Source organism: Dendropsophus ebraccatus, chromosome 1, assembly GCF_027789765.1.
Source record: "Dendropsophus ebraccatus isolate aDenEbr1 chromosome 1, aDenEbr1.pat, whole genome shotgun sequence".
Classification (NCBI taxonomy): domain Eukaryota; kingdom Metazoa; phylum Chordata; class Amphibia; order Anura; family Hylidae; genus Dendropsophus; species Dendropsophus ebraccatus.
In genome coordinates, this window is record NC_091454.1 from 155,131,430 (window position 1) to 155,149,121 (window position 17,692).

The 17,692-nt window shown below is 40.2% G+C and overlaps 1 protein-coding gene across 1 annotated transcript in view; it reads right to left on the reverse strand.

The window, feature by feature from the left end:
- Nucleotides 1-16,369, reverse strand: part of LIPC (lipase C, hepatic type) — a 99,299-nt gene extending 82,930 nt beyond the window's left edge. The window contains exon 1 of the mRNA XM_069956564.1: nucleotides 16,247-16,369. Within this exon, the coding sequence (XP_069812665.1) occupies nucleotides 16,247-16,325 (79 nt within the window). The 5' untranslated portion in view covers nucleotides 16,326-16,369. The remainder of the gene's footprint in view (nucleotides 1-16,246) is intronic.
- Between the last annotated feature and the right edge of the window lie 1,323 nt (nucleotides 16,370-17,692).

Sequence of the window (17,692 nt, forward strand, 5' to 3'; positions counted from 1 at the left end):
ATGTTATAACTTGATAAAACAGTACTATATTTTACAAACTGTTCAGCCTTTATAAAAAGCAAAACAAAGCAAGTCTATTATAAAATTGAGTAAGAGTCTGAGTACATAGAAAATATGTAGTTCAAGCTTTAGACCCAAATAATCACAATAAGTATCCCTTAGGCTCTAAGTTATAAAAGCTGAGGAAGGTAAAGTACATTGGTATATTTTCCTTCTTCTTTTCCTATAGGATAATTGACAAGATGACGTCCGTCCAAAAAATGGCAAAAAGAAAGACATTGGGCCACATGTATCATCCGGCGAACGGATGATTTTCGGCGGAAAGTGCCGATTTGCGTATTTTTTTTTATACGCAAATGGCCGATCTGCGAATAAAATATTCGCAAATCGGCACTTTCCGCCGAGTACGCCAGGGGGGCGGAAAGGGGGCATGTAGTGGGCGGAACGGAGGGCGCGGACTCAGAGTCCGCGCGATTTACCGTCCGTTCCGCCCAAATGTACGCCGAAAACCTACTCCAGTCCTCAGCTGGCGTAGGTTTTCGTCGGTGCGCACCGGCGCGCACGGGATTTATGTAGAGGCAGTCCGCCTCTACATAAATCCCCGTAGCGCCGGAGCTGCGGGGGCATTTATAAGTCCGGCGTAAAAAACGCCGGACTTAATAAATGCCCCCCACAGTGTGGTTGTGGCCTGTAAATAACAAACGTGGCATATTTTTTTTCCAGTTTTACTACAAAGAAAAGTTGGGGAACGGCAGAATATAGGAAATACCTATCAGTAGATAACTCAGGGGCTATGTTTACACTATGTTTTTACAGCTCTGTTTAAAATGACTCCCGTCATTTTGAGTCTGAAATGACGGACGTCATTTAACTGTCTGGCCTCCCCTTGCAATGACGACTGTTGGTACATTATTCTAGTTTGGTTACTAATTGGACTTTGAGTAAGGCTTAATTGAAAAGTCAATTGAATTTAATAGTAAAAATGAAGAAAGGACGGTGATAATAGAAAAACTTTGTGTGAATAAAAAAAATTATCTCCACTGTTTGCAAAAGATGTCCGAAAATAATTGTCATGATCATTATTTTGACGTCCGCACAGACAACGTCCATCATTTAATGCTTTGTGTGCATTGGACGTCTGTCATCCCATTGTCAAATAAATCGCGACAAAAACGGACGTCTTTTTATATAGCAGAAGCATCCGCCTTTTCTCTTTTTTTTTTTTTTACGTTGAGTGAACATAGCCTCAGGGTCATATATTTATTCCAGAGTGTACTCACCTAGTAAGAAAACCTGTTTTCATTGTAAGAAAGCATACAGATAAACGTTTGAAAACCAAGGTAAATTTTGTGAAACAGACAGACATCTGTACATCGATATCTGTGAATTCCATTTGGACATCACAAATAAAGTGTGAGGACACAGCAGAATATTTTGTCAGCGCGCTTAGAGGGGATGATTGACAGACAGAGAGGTCCCTTACTGTCCTCTCTGCCTGTCAATCATCCCCTCTGAGCACGCTGACAGGCAGAGAGTCACTAGATACGGGAAGGGAGACGCCCAGATGACTACTTCCCTGCCGCTGCTTGTCACGCGTCCGGGGGATTAAACAGCTTTTTTGGGGGTATACAGCTACTGCTGCAGCCGTGGTACGTGCCGTGGCTGCTGCAGGAGCTGTATACAGCGGTTCAGGGAACCATATCAGACTGACTGGGCTGATTGGTTCCCTTTAAATATCTGGATGTAAGTTATAAAGTGAATCAGGATGTTGAGTACTTAGTTTCTATTACAATTGATAACAATATCAATTCAATATTCTTTAGGGTAAATCAGATGATTAGTTCAAATAAAAAGTGGTTATTATAAATTATTAATTTATACGTACATATTACAATTGCAAAATCATAATGGCTGCTATTTATGATTTCTATAAAAGACCAATATATATCAGTACTTTTAATAGGTATATACTAGTTCATCATATAACTTTTGTGCAAGAAGATCTCAGGATCAGGACCAACCTTAGGAGTGTGCAAACTGTGTAACTAAAAAGGAGCATCACCCCATCAATCAAAAGGGGTGCGCTGATAGGTGCTGCGCTGACTCCTTTAACTGTAAGCGTGTCTAATGACATGCTCATAGTTGAATAAGGCGCTGTGATTGACACCTCGAGACCCCTTGCTCCTCATGCTGTTAATCACTCTTGTTACTGCGGGCAGCGCTATGCTCCGTACGCCTATGTTCCACTGCATTTCATATTATCTTTCGGCTTCCGAAGTGGTAAATTTGAGAAACCTGTTCAGCCTATGCATGCTTTATTGGAACTTTGTTAAACTTAAAAATATACATTCTTTTTCATAACTAACAACCAATATGAACAAGACAAATTCCACATGGACAGTCTCCCAGTATAAGTAGATTTATCCAGGCCTCCAAATGTCAAGTGTACCTAACTGTAAAGGGATACAACTAGAGATCAACAAATCGCTTATGTAAACGAAACAATCGTTTGATCAGTGCTCCACTCATCCGCGCTGCTCTACTCCCTGCCACTCCTCCCAGGATGCCGGGAAAAGCTGGATCCAATCCTGTATCTTTAGACACAACCACCACTCCTATGCTGCTAAAATTTTGCAATTCACTAATAAATTTAAACTGGATTTAAAATCCTTTAACATTTTTATTCTCATCCATAATAATTGTAACCCTTATTTTTAACAATATAAACAGCTGAATATAAATACAAACAGGAAAATTTTAACAACGTATGATCAAGGCAATACTCATTCCATACACAGGTATCAAAGTGGAGCCCTCATTTATTTACTGGAAAAGCAACAGCTGCCTGACTGAAATGAGATCTTCAAAGACATGCCGCTGAAAAAGTCATTGCAACAATATAAACAACACATTACAATTTTTCTTCCAGAACATGGCAGGGAGAGAGAGGTGATGCAATTACTAGAGATGAATGAGCTGTTTCAGTAAATAAGTGATTGGATTTGCTGAACTTAAGCTAATTTGTGAATTTGCTATGGTGCACAGTATGATCTTCCCTGCTAGACAGCTAGTCAGATGGCGGAAAAAGTGATCACTTTACCACATTATATTTAAATGTATGTTAAATCTCAGGCTATCATTCACTCAGCTCACTGCTCTTGAATTTATAAGTAAGCCGGCTAGAATGAGAAGATGAGGCCCCCAAACAGGGAAACAAATTGTGTTTGTGATAAAGCAAGGTTAGTGTAGACATAGTGTATGGCTAGATCACAGGATTACCATGTAAAACATTGTATAGAGGACTTCTTAACTTTTTTCGAATACTGAACCGAATAGCTCTTAAAAATTCCATTACAGATAGGTTTGCAGCTAAATATCAATGACATACAGCTTCCAAATATTTAAAGAGGTTGTTCAGTAAAAACAAGAGATCGAGAGGGGTCTGATCTCCATACTCCCTGCCAATGTTCGTATCAACCCCTGTCTCCTTTGTTATGAATACAGCAGCGAGACGGCACATGACCTGCGGCTCCATTGAGAATGAATGGAGCCGCTGGAGAGAGGCAAGTACAACACTAGGACATGGAGAGAAAGGAGCTGTTGCACATCACACCTAGGGCTGACACCAATGCCTCTCGGCTACATTTAAAAACCAACGCCAGGATGTTGGTATATAATTTGATCAAACCATATTGCCTCATGAACCACGTGCAGGTCCCCTGGCCCACATGAGTCCCTACACTAAACCAACACTGTGTTGATCAGCGACCGCCAACCCTGCAAAGAGAGCGCAAGCAGGGAGGCCATAGAATGGCCTTGCAACCCCACTGTCACAGGACCCCAAGGGCCTCCCCAAACCCAGCAGCCGCCGCCAGCGGAGAAAGCGGCCACCAAGCAACACAAGTTTGAATAAGGGCTTACAACTCACCACTGCACCGGAGGTAGAATGGGAGAACTAGGAGGTTCTTACCATGTGTGCACAGGTACTTTCTGCTAGTACAACACTCTGCTCTTTCCAGTGGCTCCTTAGGAATGAAAAGGGCCGTGGGTCACATACCGTACCTGCGGCTGTAGTCATAACAAAGGAGCTGGGGGCCAATACAAAGATCGATGGGGGGAACAGAGGTCAGACCCCTCCGCGATCCCTACTTGTCCCCTATAAGTTAGTTTTGCCTGGAAAAACCTCCTTAAACCAGATAGAGGCAATTCATCACTTGTGGGGATTTTTGACATCTAGTTTACCTGTATAAGTTCTCTATTGTATTTTTAGATCGCTCACCTGATTTATTAAATTATTGCATTGTCTTTGATAATTTTGGTTGCATCTTTCCCATGACAGAAAAGACAAATGTCTGTTGTAATTTCTGAAGGCCGACAGCATAGAGTCTGCTTTCGATAGTGGTTTATGGCTTAGTTCCCAGATTGTCTTTTTTTTACATGGAAAACGGTTGTCTTTAAAAAAAGACATTTGTTTTTAATGATCTTAATAATTAGAAACATCTATCGTTATCAAAGGATGGACAGTATTCACGTAAAAAAGATGTTGTAGGAACATAGCCTATTTGATTTTTTGCAAAATGTAGCATCAAAATCAAATTTTCACAATTTATAAATTTGTCGTTATAATTTTTGGGCAACAACTGTTGCACAAAGATTTGCACCGAAATGAGTAAAAACTGCAAGATTTTAGATTTTTTTTTTTTTAATGCATAGGGATTACAGATTATACTGTTACACCTGCCTAAGTGTAACTGATCTAACAGCATTTTTATTAATAGCAGTTACATATCTGCTATCTTTAAGCAAAATTTTATAAGAAAGAATTTAAATTGCTGTATAAAAATGGCTGCCATTGCTAAAATGTGTAAAATAGTTATGAAAACTATAATGCTCATAGCAGAGAAGAAAAAAAGATTCCTTGCCAGTCTTTCTTGTGTACTGAGTCCATAATTCATGTGTCAGGAACTGTTACTGGTGCTAAACTATCATACAAATTTTAAAATCAGGCTATACACTGGCAACATACTTGTGAGACTAGTGTTAAAGCGTGGCATTACTAGCATTAGTATTTTGTCGCTCAGTTTAGTAAGAAAAAAAAATGTAAAGGGTTATTCTTAATTAACATAGTTACATTTGTAGGGCTCATCAAGTTAAAGCAAATAGAGAGGAAAGGAGTGGCATATGAGGAGAAGAAGACAAATATTCTAAATGAATGTATGTACAAAACTATTAAACTTGAGCCACCCTTTTAGTTTAAATATGTTAGTTGAGATGGTATTACCCATTTAACGATCTGTCTGCAAAACTTTTTTGAAACAAACTTATAAAACTCAGAAAACCCAACCTAGCCAGTTTAAATCTAATTTTTGATTGATGTAACTAAGGAGGCTTTGACATCATGTTTAGGTATAAGTATTTCAGTTTTTTTCTCCAAACTACTGTACTGTATGTTAGAAAAAGCACAGGTAAGTAAGAGGTCTCACATATTTTTCTATAAGACATAGATTTTCTCATTGCCCTTTTTTTTTTTTTTTAAAGAAACATATTCAACTGTAAGAGTAACCCACACATTTTAAAATGACATCTCTGCAGTTTACAGAGCACAAATAAAAAATACAGTTACTCAAAGTACAGTCAGTGTGCATTTCTTTACCTTTCCCATGTACGCAATTAACAAACATTGCTCCATCAAAAATTAACAAAGAATGTCTGCAAGATAACCTGCAGCTTTGGACTTAGAACCTTAGCAACAATAGCAACTGCAACACATGAAAGTTTTAGTAACAAACTTGAGGCATGATTTTACTTATCCTCATAATAGCGGTTCTTGTACTAGCCTAATGGGTACTTAGTACTTTTCTAGCCAGCCACGAGGGGGGGCGTTAGGAAGCGTATCCAAAATTGCTCCACCCGCAGGCAGATAGAGTATTGAGCCGAGCAGCAAATACAGTCTCAATTAACCCCTTAACGACATCGGGCGTATATATACGCCCCCGCAGGGTGGGCTTTAACGCAAACGGGCGTATACTTACGCCCGATGTTTCCCCGATCGCTGTGTGTTCACACACAGCGGTTGGGGAAGATGGCCTGCTATAATGTATAGCAGGCCATCTCTGCTCGTCGGCTATATCAATACAGATCAGCATATAGCAGCTAAATTCAGCTTTCCGGGTCATCGGTAACCCGGTGACCCGGAAAGCAATGGCGATTGGTGCTGTCCGAGATAGCACCAATCGCCATAAGTGTCCCCACCAAAGATGGCGCCGATGCCACCCCCACGATCGCCGTAATAGGTGGGCCAGTACCGGCCGGCCCATCACGGCGATCATACTGTAAAAACACAGTTTTGCCGGGTTCTGCACCCCTCAGCTAGGTAGCTGAGGGGTGCAGAACAGGTGTGTGTGGTGCAGGTGTACCATACTCACCTGATCTGGGCGTCTGGAGCGAAGATCTGCGGTCCGCGCCGTCCTCGCGTCTTCTTCGCTTCACTTCCGGGTTCGGTCGTTCAGCGTCGGAAATCTTCGGAAACGCTCGGGTCCTCGGGTTCGGCGGGCCTCGGCAATCTCCGGCAGCGTCACTCTACTGCCCACTAGCGGCTGATCAGTGAATATCAAATATAAAAAGATTTAAAAAAAAAACTTTTTTTCAAAATTTCTTTTATTTATTTTTTTGCGCCCTAACGCCGCTGAGTGCTGATCAGCATCGCACATAAGTGCGCCGCTGATCAGCAACTCCTCCATTTTGGTGTAGGGGCGTTTTTTCCCCCCCTATATCCTACCGCCACTGTCTGCTGATAAGTGCTGCACATAAATGCGGCATTTATCAGCAGCTCCTTTCTTGGCGTAGGGATATTTTTTCTTACTGTCAAAAAAACACGTAAAAAAAACACTACACTACACCACACTACATGGAATAAAGTTTTACACTACACTACATTACACATTTACATACCCCATATACCAATCCCCATATAAAGATGGCCCCCAGGGTGTTTTCGGCGTCAGAGGCATATGTTATTATTGCCTCTGACACCGAAACAGCCAGTGAGGATGAATGGGGGGATCCTTCGTTCCTCTATTCATCCTCATCGTCCTCATCATCCAGTGACGTGTCTGGGGGTAGCGTAGCGTACGCTGCCCCCCAGACACGTCTTTTCCGCCAGAACCATCCCAATAAGAGATCACGGTATGGCGTGAAATTCTACAAACTCTGTGAGCGTACCTCAGGGTGCACTTACAGATTTAGGCTAGGTTCACACGATGTAACTGTGCGGCTGTATTTTTTATGCGGCTGTAAATGTGCGGGTGAAACTCCGGCCGTGGGAAAAAATAGACATGCGGCTCAAAACATACGGTCATTTACTTGGAAATCTGGTTCAACTAAAAATAACAAATAAAATGTTAAGAAAGTGATGCAAACACCTCTGGATGCATCTGGGAAAGCAGGGAACACAGTTTACATGAATCGCTATTACCGGGGTTTGCGATCCTCTGCACTATAGCCGATGTCTCTCATGGTTAATATATTGAACTAATAAAACACATTTTCTTTCTAATAAAGTCCCTTTTATTGTTCAATAATTAAATGTAAATGATTCCATCATTTTGCAATTAAATATACTGTTAAAATAAATATATATATAAATAAATGTATATTTATATATATATAAATTTTTTGACAGTATATTTAATTGCACAATGATGGATTCGTTAGAATTAAATTATTGAACAAAGAAACTGTATTTATTTCAACGAAAATGTGTTTTATTAATTAAATATTAATTAGTACAGGAAGCTCCATAAGCCGTTAATTCATATTGCCGGCAATAGAGCATTCTGTACTAATCATCACTTTACTTTAATTAAAACATCAAATGTTTCTTCTAATTATGTTATCACAATAGCATTATTAGAAGAAACATTTAGAATTATATCAGCTGATTGGCTGTTCGGCTGAGCGCACATATAATGAGCCGGTCCGCAGCACAGTGACTTCATTGTGCTGCTGACCAGCGAAGAGACAACATCGGGACATCGGATGGTGAGTATAGAGCTCTCCCCACCCCCTCCCCAGCACTGCACCCCTCCCAGCAAGGAAGGGGGGTCACTTAACCCCTTCCTTGCTGTGATGGGTGCAGTCTGACATCAGTCTGGCCCCCAGGGGGTTAAGGGGGATGCAATACATCCTCCCTTAACCCCTTGGGGGTCAGACTGTAAGCAGCGATCTGTAAAGATGCTGCATACTGTAAGGAGCACAACACCGCTCACAATGATGGGTGTTGTGCTCCTGTTTGTGTGTTTTTTGTGTGTTTCTCCCTTTTTGTTTTTCAGATATCGGTATCCTGGGGATTACGTCGGATTCCATGGACTACGTCGATGACCAGCGGTTGTTGTTTTAATTTTTTTAATAAAATGGTCAATGAGGGGTGTGGGGGTGTTTTTATTTGTCTTGTCTTTATTTCTTTACTTTATAGACTTAGTAGTGGAAGCCGTCTAATAGACGGAATCCATTACTAAGTTGGGGCCTAGTGTTAACCAGTATAAAATGGCTAACACTAACCCCCCATTATTACCCCAGTACCCAATGCCACCAGGGGTACTGGGAAGAGCCGGGTGCCAGTGGTCCCGGAGCGTCAATATTGGCACTCCTGGACCGGGCGGCAGCAGGCTGGTAAGATTTAGGCTGGGGAGGGCCTAAACCAATGGCTCTTCCCACCCTGGTGTTACCAGGCTGCTGTCGTTTGGTTTTTAACCCGGCTGGTTATAAAAATAGGGGGGACCCTATGCGTTTTTTTTTAATTATTTATTTATTTAAAAAAAAAACGCATAGGGTCCCCACTATTTTTATAACCAGCCGGGTTAAAAACCAAACGACAGCAGCCTGGTAACACCAGGGTGGGAAGAGTCATTGGTTTATGCCCTCACCAGCCTAAATCTTACCAGCCTGCTGCCGCCCGGTCCAGGAGCGCCAATTTTGACGCTCCCGGACCACTGGCACCCGGCTCTTCCCAGTACCGCTGGTGGCATTGGGTACTGGGGTAATAATAGGGGGTTAGTGTTAGCCATTTTATACCGGCTAACACTAGGCCCCAACTTAGTAATGGATTCCGTCTATTAGACCGCTTCCACTACTAAGTCTATAAAGTAAAGAAATAAAGACAAGACACAAGTTAAAATTTTTTTTATTCAAATAAAAACACCCCCACACCCCTCATTGACCATTTTATTAAAAAAAAAAAAAAAAAAACAACCGCTGGTCATCGACGTAGTCCACCGAATCCGACGTAATCCCCAGGATACCGATATCTGAAAAACAAAAAGGGAGAAACACACAAAAAACACACAAACAGGAGCACAACACCCATCATTGTGAGCGGTGTTGTGCTCCTTACAGTATGCAGCATCTTTACAGATCGCTGCTTACAGTCTGGCCCCCAAGGGGTTAAGGGAGGATGTATTGTATCCCCCTTAACCCCTTGGGGGCCAGACTGATGTCAGACTGCACCCATCCCAGCAAGGAAGGGGTTAAGTGACCCCCCTTCCTTGCTGGGAGGGGTGCAGTGCTGGGGAGGGGGTGGGGAGAGCTTTATACTCACCCCGATGTGTCCTCTTCGCTGGTCCGCAGCACAATGAAGTCACTGTACTGCGGACCGGCTCTTTATATGTGCGCTCAGTCGATCAGCCAATAAGCTGAGCGCACATATAATTCTAAATGTTTCTTCTAATAATGCTATTGTGATAACATAATTAGAAGAAACATTTGATGTTTTAATTAAAGTAAAGTGATGATTAGTACAGAAAGCTCTATTGCCGGCAATATGAATTAACGGCTTACTGGAGCTTCCTGTACTAATTAATATTTAATTAATAAAACACATTTTCGTTGAAATAAAATCAGTTTCGTTGTTCAATAATTTAATTCTAACTGAATCCATTATTGTGCAATTAAATATACTTTCAAAAAATAAATATATATATAAATATACATTTATTTATATATATATTTATTTTAACATTATATTTAATTGCACAATGATGGATTCGTTAGAATTAAATTATTGAACAACGAAAGGGACTTTATTACAAAGAAAATGTGTTTTATTAATTTAATATATTAACTATTAGAGGCATCGGCATTCGGCATCATTGCCGGCTATTTTTGAAGTACTCCGTACGGACCGCCTGTCAATCCACGGCCGCATTTCCAGCCGCAAACAATGGTCTTGTTAATTTTTACGGGTCCGTTTACGATAGGGCCGTAGATTCATACATAGTGTGCACTGTGCAGCCGTATATCGTATACTTTCCAGCGTACGCATGAACCACCAAAAATACCGCCGCACAATTACAGCTGCACTGTTACATAGTGTGAACCTAGCCTAAACCTTTTTTACTGAAAATTTGGAAAATTGCTGCTAATGTTTTAAGCTTTCTATTGTCTAAAAAAAATGAAATATAGTTTAATAAAAGCTACCAACATAAAATAGACATGTTGCTAATGCTATTTAATATATAATTTATGTGGCATAACCATTTTCTGTATAAGCAGAAAGGTTTCAAAGTTGGAAAAATGCATTTTTTCACGTTATTTTGGTCTTTTTCATAAAGATTTGTTATAAGTATCGACTCCATTTTACCAGAAATGTAAAGTACAATATGTCACGAGAAAACAATCTCAGAATCGGCTGGATAGGTAAAAGCATCCCGAAGTTATTAATGAATGAAGTGACACTGGTCATATTAATAAAATTTGTCTCTGTCCTTAAGGCCATTTCAGGCTCTGTCCTTAAGGGGTTAAAGGACTCAACAGAATGAGTGTATGTGTCTTGAGCTTTTTCTGATACTGTTAGGATTTTGATTTCCAATTTCCAGTGTCACTTTATGTGACTGTAGCAAGACGATTTGGATAGAGTCCTTTGTTATTACCAATAATACTGTAGTTATACCAGTGTGGCATGAAGTAATGCTACATTGGTAAGTGATACTGTATTCATACACTTTGTGATGATATTTAAAATTTGCACTTTTCTTTCATTCATTATATAGTATTTTAAAGTATTTGTTAAAAGTTAATTTTTAACCACTGGGGAAAATGGGGTATATATACTAGCTTGCTAGGATTGATATTGATTGATCTATACCTCCCGGATTGGTTTGGGTACACTATTAGTAACAAACAAAAGACAAATTCTTAAGAAATAAAATTTGAAAATAAAACAACGCACACCCCTTCCCCCCAAAAACTAGACTTTATGTTATAAATAAGAGTTTTACAACTAGGATGAGTGACAAAGAGCATGGTGTTACAATAAAAGTTGTACATTTTATACAGTATTTTATACCTCATACACATTAGACATATTGGGGGGAATTTATTAATGTGCACCTGGGCATACACCAAGGAAAATCCGTACCTTTTCCTGGGCGTATGTCGAGCTCGTCTGATAGGTAGGCAGGGGCCAAGGCAAGGCAGGGGGGATACCTGGCCTTCTCCTGCACCAGATTTATGCCTGCTAGCAGGTATCGATTTCTGCATCTGTCAAATGGCAGGCCCAGTTTGACCAGATTTACTGAGAGGTGTGCACCTATTTTCTAATTTTCCATTTTACTATCTACATTTTAAAATAATGCCGAAGTCTTATAGTTTCCATTCTCACCACTAGGCCTCAAACTATGCTGAGATTTTCTGTTGTGTCTGTGATTATAACGCTGCTGGAAAGTGATTTGTACAGCATGAGTCTATGTTCACACTATGTAAAAGTACAGCCGTTGTTGCAATTGGCAGCAACGGCCGTACTTTGGACAAATATATACATTGCCTCTCCTTCCATAGGATCCCGTCCGGAGCGTATACACATCAAAAACGCTCCGGCCGGGATCCCTCGCACCGTCACAAAGAACTGACATGTCAGTTTTCTGCGGCCGCTATTCAGTGAATAGCGGCTGTAGGAAACCATGTCAGTTTACACAATGAAGCGAGCGGCTCCCGTTGCTTGCTTCATAGTGAGCAGTGGCAAGTTCTAATGCAGGGTGCGCGCTGATGCGCCCGCATCAGAACTCTACGGCAGGAAAGATAATCCGGCTGGTACTGCAGTACCGACCGTGATGATCTTTGCAGGGACTGGTCGCTCCGTGAGCCGGCCGGGTCACGGAACAGCCGTTCTCTTACTCCATGTGAACATGGCCTTAGGCCTTATCCACACGTCCCGTAATTTACGGATCCATATTTCCGTATCCGAGTTAGTGCACATTGATGTCTATTGGGCTATTCACACTATCAGTAGATGAAACGGATGAAAATCAATGCCGAAAAAAAAGGACATGTCCTAGTTCGGACCCAGATTTTTTTTTACGGATCCTCTCATTGAAATCAATTGTTTACGGATTGTTTACGGATTGCAACATGTTTGGCATCCGTATTTCCGTACTCCCGTAAAAAAATGCGGATGACTCATAGGTCACAAGGTTTTGTTTCTAAGCAACCACAGGATGACAATCAATCATGTGACTTATTTTAGGGGTTGGGCAAATTGCTGCTATTTTTTTTTAACCTACTCAACTTTATTAACTTGTATAAAGCATTCAGTAGTAAAAATGGATTTACGGAAATATGGATGCAATACGGATGCACTACGGATGTCCAATCCGTAATTTTTAGTGTGTTATTTCAGGACTAGAAAATATTACTGAACGTGTGAATAAGGGCTTACAGTGGAAGGTGATACCAATTGCTAGAGAAAACAATAAATGAAATTTACAGCTCAGCCTTTCCCTACCTGTGGAATTACCTGTAATGTTTTCTAATGCGTCAATGGAACATGTCCTGTTCATTGTTATCTACCCTATTTTCCGAGGAATAGGATTACTGGGTGTATAAGACGACCCCCAACGTTTCCAGTTAAAATTTAAGTTTGGGATATACGCGCTGTATAAGACTACCCCTCTTCCAACGAACACCAAATAAAAAACATCAGACAACAGCGAGATCTGAGAGGCAGAGAAGGAGGTACAGTAATACCGGTAGGATGCAAGCATGGGCCAGACTGTTAAAAGAGGTGTGTTTTTCTGGGCACAGCGCCACTCTATTGTATTTCTTTTTTCTATACCCTGGACACCTGCAGCTTGCTCTGCCCTTCATATGGTCGCCGCACACGGCGGGGATGCGGCCGTGTTTAAGCTCCCCCCACCGTATGCGACCGCAGATTCTCCAGTCTGGTTCCCGTCCTATAAGACGACTCCTAGCGTATAAGACGACCCCTGACTTCTAAGAAGATTTTCCTGGGTTAAAAAGTAGCCTTATACAGAGGAAAATATATTATATCCATGGGGCTTGCTTTGATGCATATCACTTAATAATGCTAAAAACGTCTTAGACAAGATGGCTAAAATACAAAAGTATACAAACAGAAAATAGAAACAGATTACAAAAAAATGTATGAGTATCTAGCTCTTGTTAGTGATAAAAATGTAGGTGATGTCCTTTCAAGGGGTTGTCCGGGCAGGACACTTTTCAGATAGATGTTTAGGGAGCAGTGAATAAAAAAAAAAGAACACATACCTATCTGGCTCCATGCTACAGCTGGCATTATGCTGCTCTCATCCCACTGTGTGGGGATGGTGCCATCTCTTCTTTAGATAACCCATCTAGGTACACCTATCCATTGACATGATGTAAATGCAAACATGATTCCATCAAACCAGACAGCATCTTTCATTACTCAATGATTACCTTTTGATGCTTACATGTCCATTGTGTCCATTGTAGATATTTTTTGTGTAGGAATAGGGCCTTAGGGGACTGCAACCTTTAACCAAAACGGGGCACCAGCACACTGCACACCGTGGCACATGTTGGGGCCGCTGGTGGGTGCTGCGCCATCCTTTTTAACTGTAAGCATGTCTAATGACATGCTAACAGTTAAAGAGGGCACCCTTATTGACTGCATCTGACTTAAAGGGAACCTGTCACCCCCCGTGCCGGGGTGACAGGCTCCCGACCCCCCTTTAGAGCCCCCTATACTCACCTAATCCCGCCGGGTCCCGCTTCTGGAGGTGGTCGGGTGATGAAGATCTCAGCCGCTGCAGCCCGGCGCGCGCGCTGAGAGATGAGTCCAACGCTCATAGAGAATGACGGAGCGCTGGACTCTCCTGTCAATCTCTATGGGTGTTGGACTCATCTCTCAGCGCGCGCCGGGCTGCAGCGGCTGAGATCTTCATCACCCGACCACCTCCAGAAGCGGGACCCGGCGGGATTAGGTGAGTATAGGGTGCTCTAACGGGGGGTCGGGAGCCTGTCACCCCGGCACGGGGGGGTGACAGGTTCCCTTTAAGTTGTCCAGACGCATATTAGGAACACCCTACAAGACCTGCCTTTGGGAGATGCTCTTACCCAATTGGCCTTTGTCATAGTTTTTGCACTTTCCCAATTTCCAACTTCCAATCAATCAATTTAAGGAACTGATTATTTACTTGCTTTCTAATGCACATATTTATATGTCTTTTTCTATCTTCATTATGTACAATGGCTTGGCTTAGAGCAGGAGAGGCCCCTAAAGCAAAACTCAGACAGGGTTTAAATCTGGTTTCTGCCATCGTATCCCAACTTCCTTGAACCAACTGGCCCAGTCCTTGTTGATTCACCCTTCTTTAATTCCCTATAAAATCCTTTTTTGAAATTGCTGGTATACCTTACCATTAATATTAGCAATATTAGATTATCCACTAGGAGTTCTTAGGATTGTGGTCATTTGCATTTATGTTTTTGAATATAAATAATATATATTAATTATATTATTAATCTATAATAGTAAGAAGAAAATTGTTTCATGTACCAACAGGTCTGATTACACCATTTTCTCTGGGAAAGCTAATCGAGAAAAAAAAAAGCTTGGTTCCTCGAAAGGTTATTGTCCTTTCTGTACACTCTGAAATTGCCAAACAGAATAATGACCTACAAATATCTAACTCCAGCCTGAAAATATAAACCAGAGAGAAGGTCATACACAGGCGGCATCAGCACAGTCAAGAACATCCAGCCACAATAATATTCTGACATGTCATAGATGTAAAAAGATCAAGTTGCTTTAATTTAAAAACTACCCTGATTCCCAGAAAAACAGAGTCTATGGATGTATCAAACTTCTCTGGCATTGCAGCACTGCCCAGGGATAAATGCTTCTGGAAATCTGACACATTGCTCCAACCATATTGACATCGGTTTCAGTGACTTTAATAGATGTTATTTTTGCCGTTTACTTGCAGTGGGTTCTTGCTAGGTAATACTGGAAATTCAATATCCTTGTTATTCTGTGATTATTGTTATTCAGCTCAGTAAAGTTTTTGTGCCATTTTCCATTTGCACTTACAATTCTATCGGAAGTTACAATTCATATTGTACTTTAAATTTGTCCGAAAGTCTTCATGTACTTTAAACTTGAGATACATGGCCTGATTTGGGTCCTATAGTTTGATGTTTGGACAAGATAGGGAAGATAACCACTTTGAAAGGTTATCTGGAATTTACTGACAGAAATGGGTTAGGACTGTGTTTATTCATTGCCACATAGGGAATGCTACTGCCTTTGATGAAGCAAATCCTGCAAATTAGCACGTCTGCCGATTCAGTGATGAATATATTTCCTATTTCTATGCTGCATTTGCCTCATTTAAGACAACAGAGATGAAGATTAAATCATATTTAGCCTGAATAGATTTGAATAGGAAAAATATATCTCTATGATAGGAATGATATAAAATGCAATGATAGGTAAGGTATGTGACGCTTTAAAGAGCTCATCCCTGATAGTGGTCTCGTCTATAGAATCCTGCCTTTAGTTGCACTCATTCCTTCTTGTTCATGTGTTTTCTGTGTTGTCTGCTTTTAGTAGTTTGCTATTTGGCAAGCTATAAATACAGGACTGTATTGGCTATGAGCAAGATTATTAGCTGCATATTGTGTATGGGCACGCTTTGTAGTAACACTTGCCAATCATTTCTTCTCTTAGGTTTGATTGTTAAATAACAAATAATTTAATATTTAATTATATAATATATAATTTTTTTTAAATAAAAACAGATATCGTTTACTATAACTCTTATCCCATCTGATCTACTGTATGCATTTGGGTGTCTACTAATCATATTCCTATTTGTGTACCTCTTGTTTCATATACATTTCTATATGTCGATATGAATAATACCTGCAATATTTATTAACAGTAAAATGTATAGGGTGGTATGTTACTTACATTTGCATGGCTTTTTTGCAAATATCTGTTCAAACAGCAGAAGAATCAGAAAGAGCCAGAGAATTTGCATTTTCCCCATAGTGACTGAGATGAGTTTGCTGATGGAAGATGTCTGTACTCTATGGACCTACACAGGAGTCAGAAGACATGTTAATTATTAAAGGTTTTATCACACAGCTTTGAACTTAATTTTAAAGGTAAAAAAAAACAACAAATCTGTACATTATTTGATAAGTGTAAAACATGTTTGAGACATTGCATGAGTATGAGACATTGTGAGTACCTGATGCTTGAAGGTTATGGCACACCAGGCTTTGTAAAGAGCACAGCAATATGTGTCACACCTTTTTAAAGCTTCTAATAGGTCACGTGAAACAAGCTAGATGATAAATGGTTCATTCCATTTACCTTGGGAAATGGCCATAACCTAGACGCAAATAAAAGTTCCCATACTCCTTTCACCTACTTTGTGAACTGAACGGGTTTTGATAAATATGTTAAATACCACAATGGTGTAAATTGCAACTACTGTATACAGCATAAAGAACATTATTTAAAGGGGTACTCCATAAAAATTATATATATATATATATATTTATTTATTTATTTATTACAAATCTCGCTGTGAATGATAAACCAAACCTCAAGCGAATATCTGCGGAAGCAATGCAATATCAACACTTCTTCATCTGTCTTTTGGTACTAACACTACCTTGTACTGCTTGTTTGCTTAAAGTTTGACTTTTTTTTTTTAACACATCACCATGCTTCTCTTTGTCCATGCATTTATGCTGAGTCCAAGTGAATGTACCTGAAATTGCTTCAATATTTGTAAAAAATTTTCTTTGGTTAAAATGATCCTATTTTTTTTTTTTCAGCTCTTACGCAAATCCTTTGCGCTAATAGTTCTTTTATAGCAGTATTGACTTTTTTTTTTAATTTAAAGATTTTTATTTTCCAAAATCACATTATCTTGCATATTACAAACATTCCATTAAAAAATACACAAAATATACAATCAAAACCCAACCCACCCCCTCCGCCCGTGGACTGAAGGGAGGCAAAAAAACAAAACAAAAAAACAACACCTAATCCATTCCCAGAATACTCCATTGGGCTCTGACTTTAACACCTTTGGGGGAATTCCTATAGTAGAAAATCTCATAATTCTTGACTTTCTCAATCATACACTTCCATTTCTCTACCGATGGACCATCTTTCATCAACCAATTTTGCATTATAACAACTCGTGCTAACATGAGAATTTTACTAATTACCGTACTATTTTTAGTATGCTCCGAGATATTATCTAGAATACACATCTCCGGGGACAGTTCCAGGGATACACCCAGTTTGTTATTCATTTTCTCAAGAACCGCAGACCAGTATCTACCAATAATATAATTGGACATACCCATAGCATGTGATGTAAATCCGCATCTTGTA